Here is a 21,545-nt window from a genome sequence, read left to right as displayed (position 1 = left end):
TTTTGTGTTACCCCGAGAAACTAAACAGAAATAAATGTTTTTCCCCCATCTCATTTTTTCCCACCTCATGTCTCCGTATCAAGGCAACAATTCTGCTTTTGTTTATTTTAATATTTTATTTCAATTTTAATTCAGTTAACAAAAATGTTTTTAATAGTTTTAGGTAATGATAATTACCTAAATTTGATTAATTTGGTTTGCTTAATTTTATAACTTCACTATTAGATGTAATAAAAGGACATCTTGATTAAACGAAAATCACATCTTTAAAGTTTTAGTGCTATATGGGAATCATTCCACCATCAGACCACACCTGCAACTATGGTATCAACAAGTATTTCTATATCTAATCTTCTTCTGTAGCTCTTCTTCTGTAGAAGACTTCTACTTCATTTGTTTTAGTCAGTTGAGAATAGCAATATGTCATGTTGGCATTATGAAAACAATATTCAGAATATATTGGCACTGAGTGGCATCAGAAACAGAACTCATCCATTTTCTGTTGGAGCGGTTGCCTCTTTTTGTCACTTTGCCGGGTGTGATTAATGACACCTCAGTGTGGCACTCAGCAGGGCTTTCATTAGCCGCCAATATTGGGAATTTGTTAAATTTACATTCGCATTTATATTTCCTGGGTGCTTTCCTGCAAAAGCAACTACAAAAATTTCTGTTTGTTTTGAAGTCATATAGTGAGAGACCCTGAAATGCTTTTATTATTCATCTGAAGTAAATCATAGTAGAGGACAAGAGAGCGTTCGTCGACCCTAAGTGCACTTTTATGTCTCAGATATATTTATACCTCAGAGTGCGTGGGAGTAGTGTGTACATTTACTGTCACGTTCGGTGCATCTTGGGTGACGCGGCTGAGGACGAGAGCCAGAGAGAGGGATAAACAGATGGACAGACTGATCCGCCATGCCGGATCTTAGTGACATTCACGCAAGTTCTTTCACGAAGCACGTGAGAAGCAGGACGGCGAATACTGGGTGGGAAGCACATCGCCAACCTCAAAGGCACTGCTGAGGGGAAAGTCACTAGTGTAGAGCTAGCTGTGATGAATTCTCAGACACATACACAAGCATATAATATTCATCAGGGGGTTGTTATGAGTGTCTCTCCCCTCCTGCGGCCAGAATGACTGCTATTTCAGATGGCATAACATAATCATTTGGGCATGCTTACTTCAGCTTGAGTTCACATGGCCAGCCTCATGTTAAATCCCCTTGTTTGGAGCTGTGGATGCTACACAATCACCAGAGATACATTCTTTGCATCACTGTTGAGCAGTTGTTATGGCCTATGTTGTACCAATATCTCAGTCCTTAAAGTCACCATGAAATTCATATTTTTTTATGGAATATTGCAGTATTTATTATAAATGATTTATCAGTGCACATCATTATTTTATTTTGGTAAATTCGTGTACCCTCGTCATCTTTAATCAAAATAACCTAAAGGGACATGGTGATGGAAAAAAATTATGAGATGGGAGGAAAAACAAACTATATCATTGTTCTCTCACAATGATATAGTTGGGTAATTATATTGTATATAATTTGTGGGCATCAGAGAGCTGCTATCACGCGAGGTATTGAAATCACTTTTGAATGTGCGCTTGCTTTTTACTTTTACTTTCCAATTCGCAATCATGTGATATGATTTGTCAGTGACGCTCAGGATCTGTTGCGCACCAAATCCTCCAACATTGTCCTGTCAGCCATCTTTCCTTACTATCTTCACGTGATAAGTGAAATACCGTAATGTAAACGACAACCGCAGCAAGCCTAACCATGTCCCTTAGGGGCTCCGTAGAATGCGTTATTCATTTTCCAGGCCTTTCCGAATTCGTAACACTCACATGTGATCATATGCAGCAATAGTAAGCCACAACCATCCAATCAATTCCCTATGGACAATATCAAGTCTCACCCTACATTTTTTCTTGTTTGAGAAGCCGTTTTGCTGGCATATATGATAGGGTAGAAAAGACTATCGCAACTATCGTTTCATGCTGACTATCAGCATAAAGTTTGGGACACTTTGCACCTTATTCTGGCAAAGAAATACCTATTTCAATAGAAAGAGACCATCTTAATGATGTATAAAGAGGCCAACCGCAGTTATTTTTATATTTATGTGATGTTTAGGATTGGTTAAATCAGAAAACAAGTGTCCCTTGTAGCAAATTTCAATGCACCTTCAGTTGACGGATCCCACTTTTCTATTTATGAATTCTTTTCCAGCCACTTTAATTTCCCTTTTGACTTTTTTTGACTTTATTTATTTATTTACAAATATCATTAATTGGCCGGTATGAATTGTAAACATTATACACTACCGTTCAAAAATTTGGGGCAAGTAAGAAATCAATACTTTTTGAAAGCGAGGATGCATTAAAACTAACAGTAAAGACATGTATAATGTATGATTTCTATTACATATAAATGCTGTTCTATTCATCAATGAATCCTGAAAAAAATATGTATGTGTATATTATATGTATCTATTACGATTTCCACAAAAAAATATTAAGCAGCACATCTCTTTTCAACATAATAAATAATAATAATAAAAAGAAATGTTTCTTGAGCTCCAAATCAGCATATTAGAATGATTTCTGAAGGATCATGTGACACTGAAGACTGGAGTAATGATGCTGAAAATTCAGCTTTGCATCACAGGAATAAATTACATTATTACATACATTATTACATACAGATATTAAAATTGAAAAGATTTTTTATAATTGAAATAATATTTTACAAAATTACTGTTCTTACTGTATTTTTGATTAAACATGCAGCCTTGATGTGACTTCTTTAAAAAAACTTTTGATACTGACCCTGAACTTTTAGTGTATATTAATGATGTTGTGATGTGTCAGGTTTCTGGCACACACTTTAAAAATGCTAGGTTGTTTCAACCCATGTTTGGGTCAAATGGACAAACACAACCATTGTTTTAAATTTTTTAATTAATACGGTTGGGTTTGTCTAATTCAAACTTTTGTTTCTTTTGTTTCTAACATGATTATATGCAACACTAGCATTATGTACAAATGTGGTTATAAAATATCCCATACAAAGTCCTTTTTAAAGTATTTCTGATGAAAAAAGTAGGAAACAAACAAGGCATTTTACTGCTCCTGAAGTCAAGCCTTGAGCTTGACACTTCCAGTGCTGACGGCCTTAAGCAATGTGACATTGGTCGCTTCTAGTGTAGACACAGTGTTACATAAATAAGTGCATTGAATTTAATGTGACAGTTTACGGTAGAATGATTTTACACAAATTCTTTTTTATATATGAAGCCTGTTGTATCTTGCAAACATGAATTGTTTCTTGCCAAACTGATAAAAGCCTGTGTTCCCAGACTCTGGGAACTTGTTGTAAATTACATTAATATTATTTACACATTTGGCAGACAGTTTTATCCAAGCTAGCCAATAAGTCTAGCTAGACGGTCAGTGAAAATGTCTGTAGACATGCCACTTGTCAATTCTATGACTACAGCTGTATTAAATATTCTACATTGGACTGGAGCAGTGTAGTTAGTGGTACAATAGAACTATCAATGTCAATGAGCAATTTTAGTTTTGTGCTGAGAGCCACAGGCCATGGTTGTTTTCTTTTGTCGGCAAACAACAAATTCTACAGAGAGCTGAATGAACTAAAGTGGACTGTGTAGTAGGCAAAATTGCTGCAGCTGGGACCTGTCTGCCCTATCAGCAGAAATAAACAGAGAGAGAGAGAGTGATAAATCATGGGAAAGTCCAAAACCTCAAGGAGACCTTCCTTGATGTATGCTGTACCAACAGAAATGCAGAAGCTGTATCTGTAAATGTTGTGGGAAATGTGACCAGGCTAATCTTTAGAAAGGTGGCTCAAAAGATTTCTGTCATTCTGTACTCTTAGACCACACAAAGTATGGTCATAAATCAAAAAGTGTTCTTTTGTCTGTTCTACACAATTAATCTCACATTAATGCAGCTATAGACAGAAAATGGAACGGTTTCTCTGCATAGGCAAATCTGTAACCCAGCTTTGTTTTCACAGTTTTTTTTTTTTTTTCTCACAGCGGTTTTAACTAGTTTGCCAGTAAGGCGTTGTTCAGAGGATTTAACTGTATATGTTGACAGAAAGCCTCTTTTCTAAAGTAGATTATGGAATTGGTTTATCCGTGAATTCTTTGAGTGAAGTCAATTGATTTATTCTGGGGAAATTGTATCTGCTTTGGCTTATCTAGCTGCGTACCTGGATTTTAATAGAGGATGATTAAAACATGGTTTACAAATGGACACAAATATAATGTTAAAGAGAGTTTTTTAATTTTACCAAATTGTGTAGGATTTGCTACAGTATATTGAGACACTTTATCTAATGTGTTTGGCAGTAGCCATAAAAGAGATAACAGTTGTGCTAACATTATATTCAGTCTGCTTGTTTTCCATATTGTAATTTATACAGTTTATACAAATGTACATGTCTGTTAACATAATGAAGAACGGGTGGTACTTTGGAGACTTTGTTATGACATGTTATGAATAAGTTCTTAAGCCATTGCGCTAACTAATATATGCAAATAACAGTTTGTTTATGTTGTTTCTGCAAGAAGAAGGTATGTTTTTGTAAGACAAGAGGTTAGTATTTCAGTTTGTGTTTCAGTGTTTCTTCAGAGTTTAGCCTAGTTGTTGCCCTTTGAAAACAGGGAACAAAATGAGTATGGTTTATCTTTCAAAGCTTACAGAATTCAAACATTACTTTGACTTTACCGTTTTGTTTTCAGCTCAGCTGCTCACAGTGCTCATCTTATTTACAAAGTGGGCATAAGAGGTCAAAGGGGACTGGTTGCTATGGTGACAGGATGAGATATTTTATTTTTAGATGAAAGTTTATGTCACAGAAGGAGGATGAATGAAACTTCTAAGCTGTTTTTGTGTGGAAGGTCCCTTTGTTGGTGCCCAACCTTCCTAAACAAAATGAGAACGATGTTTTGAAAGGAGAATTTGTGTAGACTACGCTTTGTTTACCAGGAAGCCAGTTTTATTTAGCAAGTTTCGTCAGGTTGGTATGATGGCAGAGTTTTTTTCAGTCAGTAGTAAAAGCCAAATCTATACGGCTTTCTAAGGGAATCTAAAATTACAAAAAAGCTCCCCAAACAACCTAGCCTTTTAAAAGACATCCATAAAAAAAGAAAACAGGACCACTTATGCTGCATTTTTGTTTAATTATTAATCACAGCTTGTTGCAGTGAGTCTGTGTGATTCTAAGTGGCAAGTTTTTTCTGTTTTCTTTTTGCTGAGGAAAAAAATAAATTAAGATAATTCAAGGAGTATTTAATAAATGTACTTTAATAAATTAAATTGGGAATTTATTGTGTAAGACGAAAGCATAATAGACAAAAAAAAATTGAGTTGTTTCTGGGGTTAGAATAATAATGAGAGATGTTTGGTGTTCCGGCACTAAATCTTTGAATGACTGGATTATTGCTTTACAGATTATATCCCAGGGGTGCGTTTCCCAAAAGCATAGTTAGCCAACTTTGGTCAGAACACAAGCATCGTTATCAGCATAGTTCAACGAGTTGGTTTTTACCAAAAGGAACATTCGCAAACGTTCAATTCAAAGTTGTGTGGTTGGAACAGCTCTCGACTTGTGGTTAGAAGCATAGTCTTCTTGTTTGCATGTTGACTTAATAAATCTTTATCTTGAGCAAAATAAGAAAGCTGACATTCAGTACAATATCTTCTACTTCAAATATATACAAATGTCATCTATGTCTTTAAGTTTGTCAAGAGATTTAAAGCACCGTTTTTGAAGAGTGCGCATGCATACGTGCTCTAGTACATAAGAACGTAGAGCCTATGGCTGCATCCGAAATCGCATACTTCCCTACTATATAGTAGGTGAAAAACAGTATGTAACAAAAGAAGTATGTCCGAATTCACAGTGCTCATAAAAAAGTAGGCAAAAAGTACCCGGATGACCTACTTCTTCTGGCGGTAATATATAGCAAAACGACAAATTTGCGACAATATGGTTTCGTGAGATAGTTGTGACTAGTTAGTTGATTTCTTCAATGATGCATTGTTGTCAGGGTTAGGCTTATGTCTTGTTTTTTCTGTGTTTGAATTTTACCCTGAGTTGGTTTTGCTCTGTTTCCTATTTCCTTTCTTCCTTGTCCCTGCTTCTGGTTAATCTCCTTGGTTACTCGTTGTTTGATTAGTGTTCACACCTGGAATTTATTGCATTGACTGGTTTGGTGTGTATTTAGGTTCTGTGATTTCCTCAGTTCATTGTCTATCTATGTTAGACATCATTACATTTTTCTGTTCATGTTTTGCCAAGTTCTAGTCACCTGAGTATTTTGTTTTGTTTTGTTTTGTTTTATTAATAGAGTTGCTGCACCTAGATCCTGACTTTTATAATCATTGATTGCAACCAATGCTGACAATATTATTATGGTAGTTAAGCAGCGAGTTACGTCGTTACATGGGAAATGCACCCCTGGTCAAGAACATTGGTTAAATGAAATGCAGTGTCAGTATTACTAGAATAACTCTTCTAGACATTCTGCAAGAATGTATTCAAACTCACTTAAACTAATCTAAAAGCATATATATTTTGGTCCAGTTAACAAATTCTTGAGGACTTCAGAAAGAGAATCTTAAGTTCTTATTAATTAAATTAGTTATATTCTATAGTTAATAAAGCAATAAATATAAGTTATCGTATTGTTCTATTAATGGGTGATCAATAAACGACTGTAAATCAAACAAGGCCATGTTTACTAATGTACCACAGACAGTACGATATCATGCATTACACTGCTGAAAACAAGGCCGCTTTGCCACCAGCACAAACTACATAGGCTATTTTTTCCCAATGTCTTGGGATGGGTATCTTAGATCCCGGACGAGCCCCCATAAATGTTACGACCCCGAGATGGACTAGGGGTGCAGGGGTATGACATTTAAATTGATATTAGAAACCACGCCACTAGGACATAACATATAATGCATCAACAAAAATATTTTTAAATACTGTTTTTCTTAGGATTTCAGAAAAGTGCACATGATGCATAATGACTGGGCCCACACATTCAGAAAATGCCCTTGGGTTTAATTTTTTTTATTGTTCTTCATTATACATCTTTCACACATATTTTTGAAAGTTTTAAATAAATATTAGTTAAATTCTATTATCTTTGGCTAATTGCCAGTAAGGGTCCCTCAGCATTGTTTTACCATATTTAAACATTGTATGTAGTGTAAACAGTGTAATGTAAACATTAAAACCCTTATCAATATGAATGTTTGTAATTTTCCTTTCAGTGTTAATGTTTTCATTAAAAAGAAACACTTTACACCATGAGCATTATTTAAATCTATTTTAGTGCACAGAGGTGCTGTTGGGAAATTATTGGCCTTGTAACATATGTAAGGCATTGCATTAGCTACATGTCTCTGCGAAACAATTTTCTTATTTACAGACCCAAACACCCACACTGACTGTCTTGTATCATTTCCTAATTTCCATTCTCTCTCCCATCTTCCTCCTCCTTTACCCACAGGAAGCCATGGGAGGCCTTAATTACACCATGTCTCACGGCAACAGCACAGTTCTCGCACTCTTCATTTCCTCTCGCATGCTCTCTCTTTCTTTTCTTTTTTCTTTCTTCCCGACCTCCTTTTTGTGCCCCCACCCCCCCTTCCACTTAAGGCACTTTGATAACTCTGTGATACGAGTCCAGTAGAAAGTTTGTTGACAGCTGCATCGCTGTATGAGCTGCTTTCTCTCAATAAACAACCCTGCTGTGACCATGACTCACTAGTGTGGCTTCCAGGTCATTGGAGTCTTCCATTTTATTTTTATTATCTCAACAACAACATATCATAAGGTCATTTTAATTGAAATCATTCTCTTACAGAGTCATGCAGTAAGACAGGCATGCATGCAAAAATAATTTTAAATAGGGGAGAGTGGGGTAAGATGAGCCAGTGGGTAAGTTGACCCACCCCCTGTATTTTGGCAACTGGAGCCTACTGTAAAATCAGAAAATTGCACACATGATGCATAATGACTAGGCCCACTCATTCAGACAAATTTTACTTTCATTCCCAAAATGCATGTCAATTTGTTGTCCTTTTTTTAAAAAAAAAAAAATATATATTTTACACATATTTTGAAAGAGTTTTAAATGAATATTTGGTAATATTTTAATATTTTTAGCTAATAATAATGCTTTCAAGTCAAGTCTCTCAGCATCGTTGTACCATATTTAAACATTTTATGCAATGCAAACAGTGTAATGTAATGTAAACATTGATCTGTAAAACCATGGTTGCCAGGGCATCGTTATGCGGTTGCTAGGGTGATCTAGGTGGTTTCTCTGGTGTTCTAGTTTTAGTTAATTCTTATACTTTTAAAGAGGACCTATGCTTTTTTTACATTTTCAGCTTTCTTTAGTGTGTAATGTTGCTGTTTGAGCATGAAAAAAAGTTACAAAGCTCAAAGTCACTCCAAAGGGAGTTATTCTCTATATCAGTAAGCACTGTTTCTGAACTCCCTGAAACGCTTTGATTGTAGTCTTACGTTTTCTTTTGAGAACGACATGTCATCCATTTAAATAAATCCGCCAAAGGCATACGCAAAAAAAAAGGGGTGAAACCTGGTTGAGTTGTGTTAGTAGTGTGTTGAAACTCACGGTTATGGTAAGGGGCGTGACTTTTCTGGAACACGCTCAAAGCGGTTGACCAACCACAACACACTGGCCCAGCCGACCAATCAGAGCACACTGTGCTTTCCAGAAAGAGGAACTGGGAGACAGGAACTAAACAGAGTGTTACAAAAACATGTTCTTTGAATATTCAAGCATGGAAACCTATTCTAGTAGACTCCCAAAAACAAAATCAAGACTTTGAAAAAGGGCATAATGTGGCACTGTGCTGCAAAACTTGTACTTATTTGTATTCATAGAAGATGTCATTTTTGAATTCTTTGAGATATATCTAAAAATATGAATCAAATGTTTGAAATCATAATAAGCATTTAACAGCTATATGAAATTTAGCATTGGACGTGAGGAAGTGGAAGTTTCCTCTACTGTCATTTATTCTCTGACTTGTTTATTTCTCTTTTCCTTAGTGGCAAATTGTGTTTAATTGCTCCCTCTGTGATTAAGAAGGCAGTTTAGGGAGTGTGTGTTTGGGACAGCTAGATTATACATGACAGTGCTTGTTTTAACACACAGGCTTTGTGTTTAAGGAAGAGAATGAGACTTAATGTGTTTTGTCTGAATCTAAGAGTAAAAACCTAAAAGGATGCTTGAAATGGGACAAAAACATATCCAGATGCCTAAACACATGGAAACATTCCTTGGATGATTAAACAGATTGTGCTGTTTGTCTTTTTCTGGCACAACCTGCGTCCCTCTGGAGAGTGCAGACTTACAGCACTGTTTCATCTTTCCCCACCTGACGAGTCTGACCTGATAAAATATCAGCTGTTCACAATATTTCTGTTCCACAAACAACACACAAAGAAAAAAAAAAACTCCGGAAAAAGGTGTCAGCGCTGTTTACGTACCTTTTGTGACTGTTGAACAACAGCCAGGGTTGACTTACTGCTAAAGGGTAAAAATCACCCTTTTTCTGCTTTTTCCATCAATGATTTAGAAAAACATATGTGCTTTAATTTTTAGAGCTCCGTTACACTAGGCTTACTGTTCAAAAGTTAGCGTCAGTCAATTTTTTCTTTAATTTTTTTTAAAGAAATACTTTTATTCAGCAAGCTTGTATTAAGTTGATCAAAAGTGACGGTAAAGACATTTATAATGTTACAAAAGATTTCTTTTTTCAATACATTTAATCAAAGAATCCTAAAAAAAAATGTTTTTCGGTTTCCACAAAATATAAAGTTCAGTCATGAAACTTTAACAATCACTGATTGGTTCTTTCAGTACTGCGACACCAACCAATCAGAGGTACTTCCTAATCCACGTAGCTTTATTTATATCGTATCCTAGCTGCGATCAGCACGATATGAGAACTTCTATCATCCCGCTTCCTCCCCAGCGCCATCTGTAGAGATCTGCTACGGGGGGTTCTATCATCTTGCAGCAGCCTTTCCTTTGTTGTTATTTTGACTAAGCTGAACAAATTATGTATTTGCTCAGCAGCAGCGTAGCAGATCTCGTCCACCAAAATCAAGCCTATGTACATTCCATGCTCCATGCCAATAAATGCTGGTTGAAATCTATTCACTCCGAGAGTTGTCATGACTGAACTATTTTCAACACTGATGAAAATAAGAAATGTTTCTTGAGCAGCAAATCAATATATTAGAATGATTTCTAAAGGATCATGTGACACTGAAAACTGGAGTAATGACGCTGAAAATTCAGCTTTTCATCAAAGGAATACATTTTAAAATATTAAAAATAAAATAGAAAACAGTTATTTTAAATTGTAATAATATATCACAAATCACAATATTACTGTTGTTATCAAGCTTATAAAACAAATACTTAGTGAGCATAAGAGGCTTCTTTCAAAAACATTTTAAAAATTTTACAGAACCCAAACTTTTGAATGGTAGCTTATGTATTTTTATGCCATTTTGTTTCTGTGTTTATTTCGAACTTTACAAAAATTTCGAGTTCTGGCAAACCCCAGATTTATATTGTATATTGGTGGCAAACTTGGCACATATAATAATTGCAGATTTGTTTATTTTTTTATTTCCAATAAATATTTACAATTCTTAAACGTGTATGTATAATTAATATAATTGATATTTACAATTACCATTATTAAAAGTATATATATTTTTAAAATACTTAAATTTGATTATGGTTATTGGCTGATGCTGTTCATCTTGAAATGGCCAAATATTGGTCAGTTAATCAGCCTAAGCTGCGTTTATCAAAAGCATTCTAAGCGTAAGTAGATCATAGAGACCATTGGTGCATTTATTTATGGGAAATGCAGCCCTGGCCGATATATTGGTTTATCTACTCTCTGTACTCTCAAGTCAATGTATAAAAACTTAAGGGTCCAATGGAGAAAGTTAAATGTCTAACAGCACTAACTCCATCTTTCCTTTTCTCCAGAGGGGCGTTCTCTGAGGTATTCCTGGCTGAGGAGAAGAAGACTCAGCGACTTGTGGCCATTAAATGCATCCCTAAGAAAGCACTGGAGGGAAAGGAGAACAGCATTGAGAATGAGATTGCTGTGTTACACAGGTCAGAACTGACTCTCTCATGAACTACTGCATTAAAAAAACAGTCTAAACTGGCAAAACCATCTTAGCCTTAGACTGGTTTAAGCTGTTAATCTTTTTTTATATGGGAGGGCTCGGCATTGACACAAATTTCATGATTCGATTCGATTCACAAGCTTGCTGTTCAATTCGACTCAATTTGATTCGATATCGATTAATTGGGGCCTATCAGGTACAGTACAAGGCAAAAAGAAAATCTCTCAACTAATGCTGTAAACTATACAGCATTCTACACATCATTATAATATTAATAATAATAAAGGTAACAATTAACTGATTTGTAGGCTATACTTACATTTAAATTACACATAAGGAAGTTTTTATAATAATAATATTATAATAATACATTTTTATTGACAAATAGGTTTCAATTTGTTTTTTTTAATATAAACATTTAAATGGTGGCTGACATAAAAACATGATGGATTTATTCAAACATACATTAAATATTGAAGAACAGGTAAAGAATAACAATGAATATGCAATATAGTACATATATTCACCAAAATGCTCCTCTTCAAGTTTATTTTTCTAGCTGACTAATGAGTTTTTGAACATTGAATGGGTTTTCCGAAGTAAATGTAACTTGACGTGACATTGTTTACAATTTTATTGACGTGTTTCCATGGTTGAAACACTGATTGAGCGTTTACATGGATTTCGGTAAGTTGTACTGTATCTTTCACCATACCTTCTTATGTTCATTCATGTGCTGTAACTAGCAATAAAGTGGAAGTGATCATCAGTTCACCACTTCGCTTGAAATGTAGGCGCTACATTAAAAAGCGCCAAAACGGTATTTATTGTTTGAATTTCGGAATAAAATTGACAGAATTTGAAAGCTGAGACGTTGTTTCATATCAAAAGTAACAAAGCACAAAGCTTATTGTGATTTATTAGATGGGAGGCGTGCTACAAAGTTTTGTTTATTCATCAACTGAAAACAGCATTGACTGAAAGATCAATTCTTGGGATTTAAAGGGATAATTCACCCAAAAATTTTAATTCTGTCATCATTTCCTCACCCTCAAGTTGTTTCAAACCTGTATGAATTTTTTTCTTCTGTTGAACACAAAAGAAGATATTTTGAAGAATGTTGTTAACTAAACAGTTGATGGGCCCCACTGAATTAAATAGTAGTTTTTTTCCAAACTATGGAAGTCAATGGGGTCAGAATTAATGATGACAGAATTAATTAATTTTGGGGTAAATTTTGGGTAAACTATCCCTTTAAGAATCAATATTTTAATTGATTCTCATTTTGAATTCAAAATGAGAATAAATTAAAATCGAGAAACTAGTAGCTTTTTACCCAGCCCTATGGGATATATTTAGCATATGAAGAAAGCCAAATGGAGGAAACCTGTAGTCTGTAGCATACTTTTACAATTTGGGGTCAATAACAGATGTCAGCACTGTTTGAGAGCAAGCAAAACCATGTCATGATTTGTCTGGAGATATAGGACGAATGCTGCCGAGAGCTTGACTCTTTGTGAGGTAGTGTTAAGGATAAGTGGCAGTCGAGATGCTGAAAGGTCTCTTCCTTTTCCTCTTAAGAGCCAGATTGCTCTTTGAGAGAAGAAAAGCTCTTGTAAACGCTATATGTGCCATAAAAATGTGCTATAGCTTTAGAAATTGTAGAAGTGTGCACCGGAAATGTCAAGAGTACTGGAGATAGTCCTATTTTTAGTGTCTCTGTTGCCAGGGCAACAGCACACACAGAGGCTGATATGGTATGGAGGTTCCCCACAGCAGTATTGTGAAGGAGAGGGACCAAAGAGGAGGAATACGAATAGAATTAAAAGAGAGAGAGAGAATTCCACCATTGGTGTGAAAAACTGTAATCAAACGGAAGTGTAAGTCAAATGGGGATGGAGCAGAATATTATAAATGTATGATTAGAGTATGGTCGGTGTGGCTTCATAAAAGAAACAAGTGCAAAAATGCAATAAAAATAGGGGAGACGGAAGGAAAGCCATCATGAATAGAGCATAAAAAGATCTTTAGAGCAATAAATAATCGGAGTGTCATTAATTACTCACTCTCATGTCATTCCACACCTGTAAGACCTTTGTTCATCTTCAGAACACAAATTAAGAATCAAAGGTTTTTTTTCATCCCCCATAGAAAGCAACATAATTACCATTATTCAAGGTCCAGCAAGGTATTAAAGACATCATTAAAATAGTCAATGTGACTACAGTGGTTCAACCTTAATGTTATGAAGTGACAAGAATACTTTTTGTGCGCAAAAACAAAACAAAACAAAAAAACGACTTAATTCAAAAATTTCCTCTCTCCTCTGTCAGACTCGTACACAGTTGGCGCAGTTCAGCGTTTCTGTGTTTACGTCCAAACACCTGCTCATTATTGGCCGGCTCCTACGTCAGTATTACACACATGCGTCATGCTGCTCACATGAACAGCGTCAGCCCATACTGAGTTGGCGTTCTGAAGTAGAACCTGGAAGTGCTACAGCGAGAGGGGAGAGTTGAATCTGTTGAATAAAGTCATTATTTTTGTTTTGTTTTTGCGCACAAAAAGTATTCTCGTTGCTTCATAACATTAAGGTTGAACCACTGTAGTCACAGTGACTATTTTAACAATGTTTTTACTACTTTTCTTGACCTTGAATGTGGTAATTTCGTTGCTTTCTATTGAGGATAAAAAAAACTCTTGGATTTCTTCAAAAATATCTTAATTTGTGTTCCGAAGATGAACGAAAGTCTTACGGGTTTGGAACGACATGAAGTGAGTACTTAATGACAGACATTTCCACTATTTACACCACCTTTTGCCGAACTCACTCTACTCCCTTTTTCCATCTCATATCAGTTAGGAAAGGCATTTATTTTCAATAAAAGTGAAGAAAATATTTGAAAAATTGAAATTAAGGGTCTAACGTGTGTGTAATAATAAAGTGTTGATCGGTTAGGGGTAGGTGTATGGAGGGCTTTATTGTCCCAATAAGGTGGCATCCATTTAATAATTTTAATAAATATAATCATTTACATTGTATGTTATTATTGCATCCTGTTAATGTACATCAACACTGAGAAGCAAAGAGTATCTGCCACTATTTATAAGTATAAATAGGATCTAACTACTATTTACACCTATTGCAAAGAAAATACTGCTATTTTTACATAGTGTAAATAGAATCTATCGCTATTTTCACTTAGTGTAAATAGCAGCTGTCGATATTTGTACTTAGTGTAAATACACTGTAAAAAAATTGTTGGTTTAACTTAAAAAAGTAAGTTACCTGGTTGCCTTAAAAATTTGAGTTCATGTAAATTAACGATTGAGTTAATAGAATGAAGGCGATTGGTTTAATCAACAGAAACTCTAAATATTTTGATTTGACAAAAGAAAAAATGTGATAACAAATCATGAAGATAATTTTTTACAGTGTAGCATCTATCGCTAAGAAAATATGCTATTTTCACTTAGTGTAAATAGAATCTAGTTGTTATTTACACTTAGTCTAAATAGCATTTATTGCTATGCACTTAGTGTAAATAGCATCTATTGCTATTCTTTTTAGGATCATTTTAGGATCTTCAGTCATTTTACTGTCCGTTAATTGCTGTCTTTTTTTTCTTTTCAGAATAAAACATGAGAATATTGTTTCACTGGAAGACATCTTCGAGAGTCAGTCACATTTGTATCTGGTCATGCAGCTGTGAGTTTACAATCTCCCCACTCAAGATTACACCAACCATAGATACTGGCTGATATTTGTTTAGTTTGCAGTGTCTTGGATGCTTATGTCATTATAGTGGAGGTGCTAATTGTAGTTTGTTTGTGTGGGTCTTCACAGTGTATCAGGGGGAGAGCTTTTTGACAGGATTGTTGAAAAGGGCTTCTACACAGAGAGAGATGCCAGCAAACTCATTCGTCAGATTTTAGATGCGGTGAAGTATCTGCATGATATGGGCATTGTGCACAGAGACCTGAAGGTAATGCTTACATATTCTTTCCCTATAATCATACTCTGGCTTTCTAACCAGGCGTAATGTGACAAATTATTCAGCATGCAATACTTTTTCTGTCCTCGCTGGAAGCCAAATGCTGCCACAAAGGGACAAAATCACTGCCAATTAGAAAGTATTTAATGTTTAATATTCAGCTGTGTGGAACAGAAGTTCAGACCAATGAGATTTTAACAGTAGGCAATGCTAATGCTGAACAGCATGACAGAAATAGGCTGTGTTCAGAATGGTATACTAGTGTATTTCTTACCTTTAGTGCATTATTTTACTAAATAGTATAACAAAACAGTACACATTATGCCAAAATAAACGTTTTAAACTGTAATACGCCACATTCTTGTGTTCAGTTACCATCTCTTAAATAAAAACTTTTGTATTTTTAAGATTTTTTTAAACTTTTGCCAGTCAAGAAAATATGACAATATGTACACTACCTTTCAAAAGCTTGGGGTCAGTAAGATTATTAATACAGCTCAACAAAGCTGCAATTATTTGATCAAAAATACAGTAAAAACAGTAATGTTGTGAGATATTATTACAATTTAAAATAATTGTTTTCTATTTTAATATATGTAACACTACTCCAGTATTCAGTGTCACATGATCCTTCAGAAATCATTATAATATGCTGATTTGGTTCTCAAGAAACATTTCTTACTATTATCAATGTTGAAAACAGTTGTGCTGCTTAATATTTTAGTGAAAACTGTGATGCATTTTTTGCAATGTAGTTTTCAAAAATATAGATTTTTCCATACATATCGATACTGAAATATCTGAAATGCTTCTAAAACTCATTTTCAACAGAATAGATACATGATACCATCTGCGCTTTCTCGCTCTCTTATCTCTCTGACAGCAAGTTGACACACAAACCCGCCTCCCCTCACTCACTTGTTTCAATTGCTCTGTATGAATATTGTTGGTGTTACAGGGCTTGAATTTCACTGTTTGCTTTGCGTGTATTGTGTATAATTTTACTCAATCCTGCAGCCAAAACTGCGCACACATAAAGCCACCTCTCAGTACTAAATTGAGTTCTTTTTAGCTGCTTATTGCGTATAAACAGTCAAATACACACAAAATAGGTCTTAAAGTGACAGCAGCCTAATATACCTGCTCCAAATTATGAGATAATAATAAAAATATCTATATGGTAGTTTTTCCCCATGGTATCCATGTTAAAATTGTGGCCAGTGAAAATAGTAACTTTGGAAAACCACTAGCCACAGTGGCTGGTGGGCAAAAAAGTTAATGTCAAGCCCTAAATAGAAAGTTTATATAGAATAGATATTAAATAGAATGTTTTGTAACATTATAAAAGTCTTTACTGTCACTTCCTTGCTGAATAAAAGTATTAATTTCTTTTTAAAAATGACTGACCCCAAACTTCTGAACAGTACTTTACATTGCACATTCAACATGGAAGATATGTGATTCATCGCTTGTCACATCTGATTAGGACACAGTGTTATGAAAAGAAGTTAACCAATGGCTGTGCATTAAATGTAGCAAGATATGACTTGATTTAATGTGATTCAAAGGAAATTATGCTCAGCACAGATGAATTCATTCTCTTTCTGTGCAGCCAGAGAATCTGTTGTACTACAGTATGGAGGAGGACTCCAATATCATGATCAGTGACTTTGGCCTGTCTAAGATCGAGGACTCGGGAAGTGTGATGTCAACTGCCTGTGGGACACCTGGATACGTTGGTATGAATGAGGGCTATTTTTTTCTGTCCTTTTCAGTCTTATCTTACTATCTTTAGCAAGGTAATATGTCTGTTTTTAGAGGCTCTCAGTCATTTGAAATGCTGCACAGTCAAGTGTTAACATTTTTAAACTGCCTTTTTGATGCTGCCCTCGTTCTGTACAAAGCTCACAAGGAAAGTGAGCGAAACAGACAAAAGGAACACTGAAAGCATCTCTCTCTCTCTTTCTCTCTTGCTCTTTCATTCAGCTCCAGAGGTCTTGGCACAGAAACCATACAGTAAAGCTGTAGACTGTTGGTCCATAGGAGTGATTTCTTATATTCTGTAAGTATTTCTTGATGTATTTTTTTTTTTTTTTTTTTTGAGTGTTTGTTTTTTTAATTTATTTATTGTCAATTTTATAATTATTTAATGAATTTTATTTATGTAATTTATTTAATTATTTGTATTTATTGTCAGTCCTCATTTATTTATTTATTAATTGATTCCATTTTAGAATCAGATATTTGTAATGAATCAACATATTTATTTTATTCATTTATTTATGGTCGATTTTTTTAAATTTACGAATATATTTATGTAATTTATTTAATTATTAGTATCATTTGTTAGTCCTCATTAACTTATTTATTTATTTATTTATTCATCCATGCCATTTTGTTGTCAGATATGTGTAATGAATCAACAAAATTAATATTTAAGCCAAATAATAAGCACATTTTCAGTCAGCTTTATTACAAAGCTTTGTCTTTTGCAGCTTATGTGGCTACCCTCCATTTTACGATGAAAACGATGCCAAGCTGTTTGAGCAGATTCTCAAAGCAGAGTATGAGTTTGACTCACCATACTGGGATGACATCTCTGACTCAGGTAGTTCTATGTAATTGTAATCATAATTCAGTACCATTATCTTGAGATGCTCTGATGTGAACCTATAGAGCTCAACAGCAGGTTTTTAGAAGTAAAAATACCATTAGTGATGCAACAGTGTTGAGCTGAGTTTGTTTTCATGCAATGAGACATGATGCAGCATCTACCAATAGAAGTGCAGACAGTGAAGCTAAAGTGAAGGAACTTCTTGAAACTACTGTTGAGCTCTATTCTGGCCATTTTTATTTACTTGATGCTTGAATATTGTTTGACAACATATTGTCGATCACATTCCATCCCAGCCAAGGATTTCATCAATCACTTGATGGAGAAAGATCCGTCTCGGAGATACACATGTGAGCTGGCTTTACAGCATCCATGGTAGGATTACCTAAAAATAAGTGTTCTGCATGTTTCGACTATATCGGTCCTCTTTTCACCAAAATTGCTTTAGTAATCCACCCCCATCTCTACTTTTGAAGGATTTCTGGAGACACAGCTCTTGATAGGAACATTCATGAGTCTGTCAGCGCTCAGATCAAGAAGAACTTTGCCAAAAGTAAATGGAAGGTGAGAATCCCACCACATCATCAATTTTTCACATTTTGCATTTCCAGCCCAACAGATCTGGGTGATGTTCTTCGAATTAGGCTTGCCAGGAATAACTTGCTAAAAACCTGGGCTATTTTAGTATAATATTTTATATATAGAATATATATTAGGGCTGGGCATTGACACAATTTCATGATTTGATTCGATTTCGATTCACAAGCTTGCATTTTGATTCAGTTCAATTCGATATTGATTCATGTGGATATATATCAGGTATAGTACATGTCTGGAAAAAAAAATCTCTCAACTAATGCTGTAAATTATACAGGGAGCCCCATCAGTTGTTGCATTGCTATAATATTACAGGTTTGTATACAAACAGTTTTTATAATAATAATAATGTTAGAATTAGGGGTGGGCAAATCTGTGTAAATTAAACTTCACTGTATAAATTAATATAAATGTATTCTTATTAAAGTTACAAAAATGATTCATTCAAGAGCAGTGAGTGATTTTCTTTCTCTTTTGTTGTTTGATTAACTTTAATGACACAGACCTGCTGCTGTTATTAGGCTGCTGTCACTTTAAGACTGAATGCATGGATCCAATATACTGATACACATGCGTTTTCCTTTTCAACTGTTTACATTCATTTAAGACGGTGTTTACTAGGATACTCGCAAAGACAGGTATTTTGACACATAAGTGTGTGTATTTGATTGTTCAAGCCCAAATAGAAGGCAAAAAGAACTCAGTTCAGTACTCACACGCTTTATGAGCAGAAGCTTCATGTGTGAAGCTCAGAAACCATTTCTCAGACACCGTGCACATATAGTAAAATAGTTCTCTTTCGCTGCTTATTGCATTTCAACAGATTAAAATCACTTGTTTTTAAACAGCAATGCTTAAAAGCGGGTGCAACTGATAAGCTTTTGTGACGGCGCAGGACGGCAACGTCACATAATTGCGTAACCGCAATAGAGACGATAGTCCAAAATCTCTACCGGCTGACAAATTTCTTCTGGTAAAAAATATATAGCACCCACGCCTAGTTATAATAATAACTTTTTAATGACATAATGTTTCTTCTTCAATTCGTTTTTTGAAATATAAACAATTATATGGTGGCTGTCATAAAAGCTTTCACGATGGATGTATTCAAACATATATTCCTATTAAATATTGAAGAACACGTTAAGTAAAAATATTATTAAATGTAATATACTGCATATATTTAGCAAAATGCTCCTCACTGGAGTTAATTTTTGTAGCTAACTATCAAGCTATGGACATTGAATGGTTTCCCTGAGGTAAATGTAATGTTACGTGACATTGTTTACAAGCTGTTTTATTGACGTCTTTGAGATTGAAACACATTACATGAGACATGATGCATTTTATAATCAAGTTTAGTGAAGTTTTGTTCTCATTAATCTCACAAATGTTCTAAGTTTGTAAACATATTTTAGAGGCACGTTATTGCTTGTTCTTGTCCTTGTAGCAAGCTTTCAACGCGACAGCAGTGGTTAGACACATGCGAAGACTGCAGCTGAGCACCAGCCTAGAGGGGCCAAGCCAAATCACCAGCACCAGCCCCTACCACAGACACCTGCTCCTCCCTGCCAAAGAGCTCGACCAGGAGGAGGAGGAAGAGGAGGAACAGGAGAGCAGTAAGTCTGAGATCATTCTCGAATGAAAGTCGGATAAAATCTATCCTAAATAATGCAGGACTTATTGCATCCCAATTGTAGTACAGGGTTCCTGTGGGGCATTAAAAAGTCTTAAAATCTGAAATCTCTCCTGAAAAAATCTGAAAGTAAGGCCGTTAAAGGCCGTTGAAAAGTCTTAAATATCTGTTGTTGTTTTTTTGTTTTTGTTTTTTTTTCTAGGCGTTAAATTTTAAGACAAGGTCTTAAATCTGATCGAAAAATATATGCTTTTAGGCTGTGTAACAATTCACTGTGTTATGTACGTCTTTTTTACGTAGTACATCACACTGCGCGCTTCACCAGAGATGAGTCGGGGAGGGCGAGTTGTTACGAGCAAAATGAGAAAATGCTCATTTAACTCTCAGTAGCTTGAAGATGACTAGTTTCGGAGATGGTTGGCACAACTAATGACAGCAATGAAGCCAAGCAATTTATGTTGCATGATATTTAATATAGGTACTATGGGAATGAAGGCGAATAACGAATTATTTAGATTTGTATAATGTATTTTTAGAATACTTTTCCATTATCCGGTTAAAATTTACAACATTTAACAAACCCTCTGGTGCTGTTTGGCCATTTTTGACCAAAACATTTTACGTTTTGTTTTTTTAGAATTTTTTACTTCTTCGAAATGGTATGAAATTGGTTTTGGCACTTGCTATGTTAAAGGGTTAGTTCACCCAAAAATGAAAATTCTGTCATTTATTACTCACGCTCATGCCGTTCCACACCCATAAGACCTTCGTTAATCTTCGGAACGCAAATTGAGATATTTTTGTTTAAATCCGATGGCTCTGTGAGGCCTACATAGGGAGCAATGATGTTTCCTCTCTCAAAATCCATAAAGGTACTAAAAACATATTTAAATCAGTTCATGTGAGTACAGTGGTTCAATATTAATATTATAAAGCGACAAGAATATTTTTGGTGCGCCAAAAAAAACAAAATAACGAATTATTTAGTGATGGCCGATGATACCTTTATGGATCTTGAGAGAGGAAATGTCATTGCTCCCTATGTAGGCCTCACGGAGCCATCGGATTTAAACAAAAATATCTTAATTTGTGTTTAGAAGATGATTGAAGGTCTTACGGGTGTAAAACTACACGAGGGTGATTAATTAATGACAGAATTTTCATTTTTGGGTGAACTAACCCTTTAACACACATGAAAAAAAAAAATCATGGACATGATTTGAAAAGGTTAAATGGTCCTGAAAAAAGTAGTCACACTTGTACTGTTCGTGGTCAAAAATGACTGCATTAGAAATGAATGGGAACTAGTGGAAACATTTGGTACTGCGCCCAAACAAAATCCTACTGAAAGCTAATTTTTTGAGATATCAACCTCAAATTTGGAGCACAACTTGTTTAGATTTATGGCTTTGATTTGCTCACAGTTTTAGATTAAAATATGTTTT

The 21,545-nt window shown here is 35.0% G+C and overlaps 1 protein-coding gene across 2 annotated transcripts in view; it reads left to right on the top strand.

Annotated features, from left to right (window-relative positions):
* Positions 1-21,545, top strand: part of camk1a (calcium/calmodulin-dependent protein kinase Ia) — a 30,104-nt gene that overhangs the window by 4,282 nt on the left and 4,277 nt on the right. For both annotated transcript variants that reach the window (XM_051898228.1, XM_051898229.1), the window contains exons 3-11: positions 11,113-11,244; positions 14,893-14,967; positions 15,106-15,244; positions 16,866-16,992; positions 17,240-17,315; positions 17,749-17,861; positions 18,164-18,242; positions 18,344-18,431; positions 19,915-20,083. In XM_051898228.1, the coding sequence (XP_051754188.1) occupies positions 11,113-11,244; positions 14,893-14,967; positions 15,106-15,244; positions 16,866-16,992; positions 17,240-17,315; positions 17,749-17,861; positions 18,164-18,242; positions 18,344-18,431; positions 19,915-20,083 (998 nt within the window). The remainder of the gene's footprint in view (positions 1-11,112; positions 11,245-14,892; positions 14,968-15,105; positions 15,245-16,865; positions 16,993-17,239; positions 17,316-17,748; positions 17,862-18,163; positions 18,243-18,343; positions 18,432-19,914; positions 20,084-21,545) is intronic.

The sequence above is a fragment of the Ctenopharyngodon idella genome, chromosome 6 (assembly GCF_019924925.1).
Source record: "Ctenopharyngodon idella isolate HZGC_01 chromosome 6, HZGC01, whole genome shotgun sequence".
NCBI lineage: Eukaryota > Metazoa > Chordata > Actinopteri > Cypriniformes > Xenocyprididae > Ctenopharyngodon > Ctenopharyngodon idella.
This window is presented reverse-complemented; position numbering and strand designations above follow the sequence as displayed.